Here is a 7,809-nt window from a genome sequence, read left to right on the forward strand (position 1 = left end):
ATTTTGATCGTAAGTTCGAATATAAAATCTTTATATTTTTTTAAATTAGATTTACACATTTAGAAGCTACTAAAAAATACTATAAGTCACAAAAATTAACAATTCAAAATATTTAAAAGGCATATGAAGAAATCTTGAAAAAGAAAAACTCGTTTGACTCTCGAAATTCGAACGGTGCCATATAAATTAGGACTAAGTAAGTAATTAATATGCCAAATAATTGAATAATCATTCTAAAATAATAAGATGGAATATAAGTAAAAACAAAAGAATAAATAAATATAAAACTTTCGACTATTCATTGCTCTTATATAATCGTTGATTATCACATCCCTTTATCTTTTCTTGGTGATATTTATACTATACTATCTGAACATTCAGCTTGCATTTGCACATACAAATTGAAAGAAAATTAAAATAAGAAAAGAAAAGAAAAAGTAAACTAGCCCAATCAGACTTTCATTTTGTCCAAATATTTGAAATAGGATAGAACATTTTTTTTCTTATGGTGATAAAAATGATGGTGGGAATGCACATTAATTCTTGAACTTCTTCATGTCATCAAACAAGTTGAGAATTAAACTTAGCTTGTTGAATTTCTCCAAATTTCCTCAAGTTCTCTGGCAAAAGATCTTTGTCTGCCGACAACAATGGTGATGTGATCTTTCTTCTCGACCACCTTAACATGAGCACGGGGAATTCTTGACTGTACATTGTAGCTGCATTCTACTGGAATTAGCTCATCGTCTTCGCCGTGGAACACCGTGACTTCGCATTTTAGCCTGTTCCTCACCGTGTCTAAATATCCTTCTATTTTTCCAGCAGTTCCACATATGATGTTGTGTAGTGTATGCCATGCTGCGTTGTGTGTGTGGCAGCAGAACCCCTCTATTAAATATGTCTTAATCCTGCATTCAATATTCCGTCATATTCTACTAGCGAATTTAATTTCTATACACTAAAAATGCAACGAACTTTTTCATACGGATGGCAATGGGGAGCAGGGCGGGACGGGTGCAGTGCAGGTTGGAGCTTAACCTGCAAAATTTTAACCCACCCTGCTCGGCAATTTTTTTTTTAGACAGTAAGTTGCTATAACAAGCATGGATAGATGCCTATGTAACATGGCAAGTGACATGTTACAACAGGTAGAAAAATATATTTGGTAGTGAAAAGATATTCTACACCGTCACCGTATGAAGTTTAAATTATTTACTATAATGAATCTTTCCTACCCTTGTGACAAAAAGAAATCAAATTGAATTCCATGAATTTGGGAGTAGATACGCAAGTATTCTAATTTCCCGACAAGATTTGACTATTAAATGTATACGTTTCGTCCTTTTTAAGAGTTTCGTCCTCACCAAATTCATAGGTCGTTTGTACCACACAACTGTGTCACTGTTCTTTCACAGTCTTTCTACGTTATTATTTGGAATGTATACAAATGGAGTAATTGAGATAATAATTATGAGGTGCTGCTGCTAAACCAACCAAAAATCTACCAGTAATTATGAGAAAAGAAGAAAAAGTTGGAGCAGTAGATGCAGTAGGTGGGTCGTTGTTTGAGTTAATAAAGAAAATCCATCCCATTGTATCATTTTCTCTGGCTCTTTGATGCACAAACATTTATTGCAGCAATGGAAAACTACATGAAGAGCGCCGATGATTACTGTTCATATTCTTTAATGCAAATATTGAAGGCCCTTTAGTATTTCTTTGTTAGAATAGTATCCTACTGATCTAGGGCGCCAGCCTTATAGTTACGGGTTCAATAGTTTTGGACCAAACCTAATATTTATCTTGAAAAATTTATTAAATATATATAAATAGTATATCTAGAACTCAGTAAATAAAAAAAATTATGGTACAGAACACATAAATTAAAAATTCTTGCTTCGCCTCTGCTATTGATACCGACTTGTGGTAAATATGTATACGAAAATCAATATGGTGAGGAAATAGGTACAAGAATAGAAGTTATGTGGAACGAAATAAAATATTTATCTCTTCATTTTTCCCCATTGAGGACATATTTATGTATTAAAGTTTGAAATGAATGTCCACATAATAATGGGCCAATATATATGCATAGGTCTCTGCATACCTCAACTATAGACCTAAAATTACGACCTAACACAAAGCTACTTGGTGCGCCATGTGACTAACTTAAATGAGGTGGATTGGAAAAAACTCAACCCTCCAATTGTACTTAAAAGAAGAAAAAAGACGGTGGACAGGGAAAAGATATGACAGAAAAATTGTGAAGGAGATATGGTCAAGGGAGTAGGGACTATGAGAAATAAGTTTCAAGATTTTGGAACTTTGATTAGTGTAATCTAATTAGAAGGAGTACGCACCAAATAAATTAATTTGTTGGCCTTAATTATTCTTAGCTCAAGATGGAGCCTAAGAATATAGTTGAACTACGAGTATCATAGTTGGCAAACTGATACCTAGGACATTTAAGTACCAAATCAACTTTGTCACACACTACTTAGGGTTCTAACTTCTAATACATGTTAGCTACTGGCTTAAAAATGCTTAATTCTTGTGTGGTCCAAAATTATGCATACAGTTGGTATGTTCATTTCCATGATTCTAAATTGACATATAACAAAATCAACCATTTCAGAAGCCACGGTAGTAAATAAGTTATTTCGACATGTTAAATGACTTTTTTACGATATGAATTTGCCATGTATGAAAATGCAATGACTTAAACGTGAAACATTGCTAAGAATTGGTCACTATATTCGCTTAGGCAAATTCAAACACGTATACGAATTGCTTTTGTTTCGCCATCTATATGTTGGAAAATAAAGAGACCATTTTGACCTCATATGAATGCATTTAAATACCATAATAAAGTCATAGTTAATTGAGGTAGTTTGGACAATAAAACCAAATCAAAGTATTGAGGAGACAGGGCATAAAGTGGAACAAAGCAAGAAGTTAATGTGGGTAGGAAAATGTTTGCAAAAACACACCTGTTTCTGGTAACAAGTTTGGTGAGAAACTCCCACAGACGATGATTTTTGCAGATGACAAGGCAAATGGTTCTGCTTACGTGTTCATACCAACAAGCTATAGACGAACCAAACGCAATCGGTGGCCATACTCGCCTTGGCGCTACTCTTCTCATCATATATTGCGTTGCTTGTTCTCCCTTTGGTGCTGGAAAATATGGCTGTCATTTTTGTCATAATAAATGTCATCACAAGGAAAAATAAAATAAAGTAGTTAACCTAAATAATCGCCAATTCATTCACTTAAATCAAAAATAGTTATTAGTCATTAGATATATAATATATGTATAATAAACGTACAATTTATGTATACATATGAATATGTCCGACTATTTGTGTACAGATGGATCCCATCTTTTTTTTAAAATAATACTCTAATAATTAATTGGTCACATGTTCAAAACAGGTAGCTGCTTACCGGTGCAATTAAAGTGAGGGATTTGACTGAGCCAGGATACTTTACAGCTAATGCTAGAGCCAAAATACACCCCAAGGAATGAGCCACAATGTGGAATGATTTCACCTTGTGTGGCTCTAAAACTGATTTTTCAATCATGTCTAGATGTTCTCTTATGGTGTAAAGTGAATCAGTTGGCTTTGGACTTCTTCCAAATCCTAGCAAATCCACTGCAAATAACCGATACTTTGATTTTGCTGCCTTTGAAAAGTTTGGAAATAATGTCTCTGTCCAAAATGCTGATGATGATATGAACCCATGAATGAAGATTACATCTTCTTGCACGTTCTCTGATTATATTTAAAAGGAGTTAATTTAACTAAAAAGAATAAGAAAATGAAGAAATTTAAGAAATAGAAGTTGTAAACTTATTTTGTTATACCTTTGGCACCATCAACTCGGACAAAAAGTGAATCTTTGCTAGAAGATGACCAAGAATTACAAGTTTTACAATCACAATCCGACCATCTAGGAGTAAGATCATGAGATTTTTGACCACCAATTTTGCCTTGGAGCATTTCCACAATGGTGGAATTAACAGTGAAAGTTGAACGTACACTTCCATTTTTCAACCTCTCACAAGACTGTTGTATAACAGCAGCATTGTCCAATTTACGTCGCTTCAGCTCATTCACAGTAGATTTCGACACTTCGGATACTAACGAAGGCCGAGTGTATAGAGTGTCTGAAATCTCCTCAAGATGCAGTTTGCTAGAAGAAGTCAGACACACAATCTTTGACTCTCCTTGTTCAGACACCAAGATTGTACCACTGCTTGTTATTGCTTCTTTTGTTGATGAACAGTAACAAGGCTTCCACTCTGCTTCGATAATGAAATCAATTACTTTGTATGTGTAACAGAGAAGGAAATCAAGAATGTCAAGGACAGTGAAGACAAGGAAACTGATAGCTTCATTTAACACTTTCCCTGCTAGTATAAGGCTTGATCTGGCATTTTCTTTAAACGCGGCCATGAGTTTAATCTTAAGATTATTGTTAGCCTGTGTTTTTACAATGGCGAGGCACTCATTAGCTTGAAAAAAGCTCCAAGTGCCAATGCCACTAAAATCTTTAGCTTTTTCTCCTCTATTCTTGAATATTAGCTTTAGATTATGTGCAAATGGCTAATGAAAAAAGAAAAAGACCAATGAGATTGAGTTCTTGACTTGGGGATATTATTTGAGGAAAGCGTGTGAGAATGGCTTCTTCTTTTTTCTCAAAATTTGGTGGGAGAGAATAGGAAGATAGATAAATAAAGAGGCTGAGGATCTAGACACGTAATTACTGGTAACAGATCAATGAATTCATTGTTACATTAAAAACATTGCCCGGAGACTCTGAAAATAAGAAGAAAAGTTGGGTGGTGGTTGAACCTCTTGGTAAACTTTTATTATTTTTCTCAACCCTTGTTTTACTCCATAGAATTTGGCTTCCTATTTATAGCTAAAAAATTGTTGAAACCCCAATAGTTTGGTTAAGTGAACGTACACCACCGATTGAAAAAATGCAACCACTAAATTTGCATATATAACCACCTCTTCAAATCAAACAATTAAAAAAGAAACAGGATTTATTCTTCTCTAATATAAATATACCTAAAAATATGTAATATTTGGAAAATATGTGTTGTTGGAATTTTGTTAATTAGATTGAAGTAAACTGATTCTAGAAAATTTCATTCCCTTAGTTGTGATCATTATTATTAACTTATGAGCTTCGCTTACCCATCAGAATACTCACCTTTAATCTAGGGGAAGCACCAAATCTTATGAAACTATCTTATACACAGTTCATGAGCTAGAAAATGTAGCATATAATTTTTGCTACACACGAAAGAGGTGATTTGACCCTACTCTTTTTCTAAATTGTAACAATAAGATTTAATGTAGCCAATTACATATAACATACCATAAGATTTTGCGTATCTTAAATTCTAGAAAGTTTCTGGTATAACAAAATTAATTAGCTCTTAATAAACTATTTACTTTCCAGATTTCAGAAAAAAGGTCCTGAAGTAGTCAAGAGATGAATTTGAACCAGACGAGCTAAAAGAAAAAGAAACAAGAATGAATTAGTTATTTAACTCTTTTTTATTTTTTGCAAAATTGAAAATAAAGATATATTATTCAGTGGAAAATATTCCAGCCGATGTTTCGACTAAGCTTCCATGTTATATTGTTATGGAAGCGTAGCTGTATTGGTGGATTAGGTGTTTTTGCAGGCTCCTTCATTTAGCTTTAATGGAGATGCAGTGTACTCTTTAATATTTCAACTGATTCTGCTTCTGCTTTTTATGTGACAACTAATGTTTCTAATTTTTTATTGTTTTTTTTAAAGCAAAAGTATACCTTTGTGGATGATGTGGTTTGAGCGAGGACCCGTATATTATAAAAAATAACTAATACACGGAGGAGGACATAGACCATATATAGCCTCCAAAGCAAGATGAGGACTGATATAAATCATCCCCAAGAACACTTGGAACCAGACGTCGTGCCTATTTATATATATATATATATATATATATATATATATATATATTAAGTTAGTCAAAACACGGTGTTAAGTTATTAAGTTAACACGGTGTAAATATATTAAGTTAGTCAAAACACGGTGTAAATATAGATGGAGACTCATTTTTTGTTAACCTTTTACAGCAAATGCGACTCCTATGGGCGTACAAAGAAAACCGATAAATCGCATAAAATCGATAATTTGAGTAAAATCGGGAAAAAAAATCCGATGTGATTGATTTGGTATTGGAAAATAAAACCCGATCATAATTGGTTTGGTTTGGTTTTAACTAAAAAAGGTCAAACCGAAACCAAACCAACCCGATAGTATATTTATATAATTTTTAAAAATATTTTATACATATAAATATTTATTGTAATGTAATTTATAAATATTTCTTAAACTTTTTCACAGTTTTATCTTTTAACGTATTATTTCAAGTTTAGACTAAACATTCTTGAATGGTAAATAAATTTTATAACCCATAAATGTAGTAACTCAAACAAAGTTCAAATCAATACTAATGCTAACAAAATATTCAATTTAATACTAGGAATGACGATATTGTTGGATAATTATTTTAGTTTTACATTGGTTTATAATGAAAATGCATAACTTAGTTTATCTTTTTCTTTAGTGCTTAATTATGTAATTAATATTAGTACTTATTAGCTATACTTATTTTAGCATGACCTATATAGTATTTTTAGATTATGTTAGTTTTTATTATGGCGTATTAATAATTAGCAATATTTGTTTTATGTAATTTTATTATTTTATCTTTGTTATTGAATATTTTAGTATAATGCTATAACTTATCTCATATTATTGTATTAGTTTCTTGAAAGATACATTATATGTAGTTGTATTTTACTAGCACTTAAGAAATATTTGGAGCACAAGCTACATATTTTATGCTATGAAGATTTCACCGAAAAAAACCTGAAAACCCGAAAAACCCGAAAAAAATCGAGATTGAAAAATCCGGCTTTGTTGGTTTGGTTTGCTTTATAAATTAAAAAATCTGACACCATTGGTTTGGTTTGATAATTGAAAAATTCGAACCAACCCGACCTATGTATACCCCTAGCGACTGCATTCACTATCATTACTTCAAATTACAAATATAGTTCTACTTTTTAAAGATATATGTTTATATATGCTAGATTTGCATTCATTGTGACAAAGGAGTAATGGTATAGTGTACTTACACTAATTTAAAATCCTGGAACAATCTTTACGTGACGGGGAAGCCTAAATTAAATTTCGGATATCCTGAATCTAGCTCTTTCAGATGCAATATGTAGTAAATTAATGTATAAATTGCGAGTATTTGTGAAGAAAAATAACATTGAAGCTATAGTACCGAAATATAGGAGTTATGCAAGTCATATCTTATAGATGCTAATTAAGCGAGTAAATATTCTTCATCTAATATAGTAATGAGCATTGAAATTGTGGAAATTTAGAAGGGTTCTATGTCTACACGTGCACTTTCTAAATTTTAGAGGGACAAGCTGATGTTAGGCAAAAACAAAAAGGAGATAAATGAAGGATTTCCATTTTTTATGTCACAAATTTGAGAGGTTTCGTGCTTCACCATACATCACTCGAGGTTAATGACAAGGTAGTGAAAGTATAATTTATGTGAGTAAAAAATTTCAAATGAAGGAGAACTTAATTAAGATACCTCCTTGTATTTATTATCCCATGACCACCCATCACCTACAAACTAGAAAGCCAACCCCGCTCACCACCGACCCTCCTCTTTATTAATGTACCTCTATATCTTCTTCAGACTATTGACTT

At 32.3% G+C, this 7,809-nt stretch overlaps 1 protein-coding gene across 1 annotated transcript; it reads right to left on the minus strand.

The window, feature by feature from the left end:
- Positions 1-276: 276 nt before the first annotated feature.
- LOC104095865 (probable lysophospholipase BODYGUARD 3) lies at positions 277-4,800 on the minus strand. The gene is made up of 4 exons (XM_009602100.4): positions 3,869-4,800; positions 3,448-3,776; positions 2,991-3,190; positions 277-908 (listed from the first exon to the last, which is right to left on the minus strand). The coding sequence occupies exons 1-4, from the start codon at positions 4,458-4,460 to the stop codon at positions 584-586; spliced, it is 1,446 nt and encodes a 481-aa protein (XP_009600395.1). The 5' UTR covers positions 4,461-4,800; the 3' UTR covers positions 277-583.
- Positions 4,801-7,809: the final 3,009 nt, after the last annotated feature.

The sequence above is a fragment of the Nicotiana tomentosiformis genome, chromosome 8 (genome assembly GCF_000390325.3).
Source record: "Nicotiana tomentosiformis chromosome 8, ASM39032v3, whole genome shotgun sequence".
In the NCBI taxonomy this organism is placed as follows: Eukaryota; Viridiplantae; Streptophyta; class Magnoliopsida; order Solanales; family Solanaceae; genus Nicotiana; species Nicotiana tomentosiformis.

Coding starts and splice junctions, on each gene's coding strand:
- LOC104095865 (XM_009602100.4), bottom strand. CDS start 4,460: ATGGCCGCGTTTAAAGAAAATGCCAGATCAAGCCTTATACTAGCAGGG. Junction 3,777..3,868: donor CCGAGTTGATGGTGCCAAAG/GTATAACAAAAT, acceptor AAATATAATCAG/AGAACGTGCAAGAAGATGTA. Junction 3,191..3,447: donor CCCTCACTTTAATTGCACCG/GTAAGCAGCTAC, acceptor CAAAAATGACAG/CCATATTTTCCAGCACCAAA.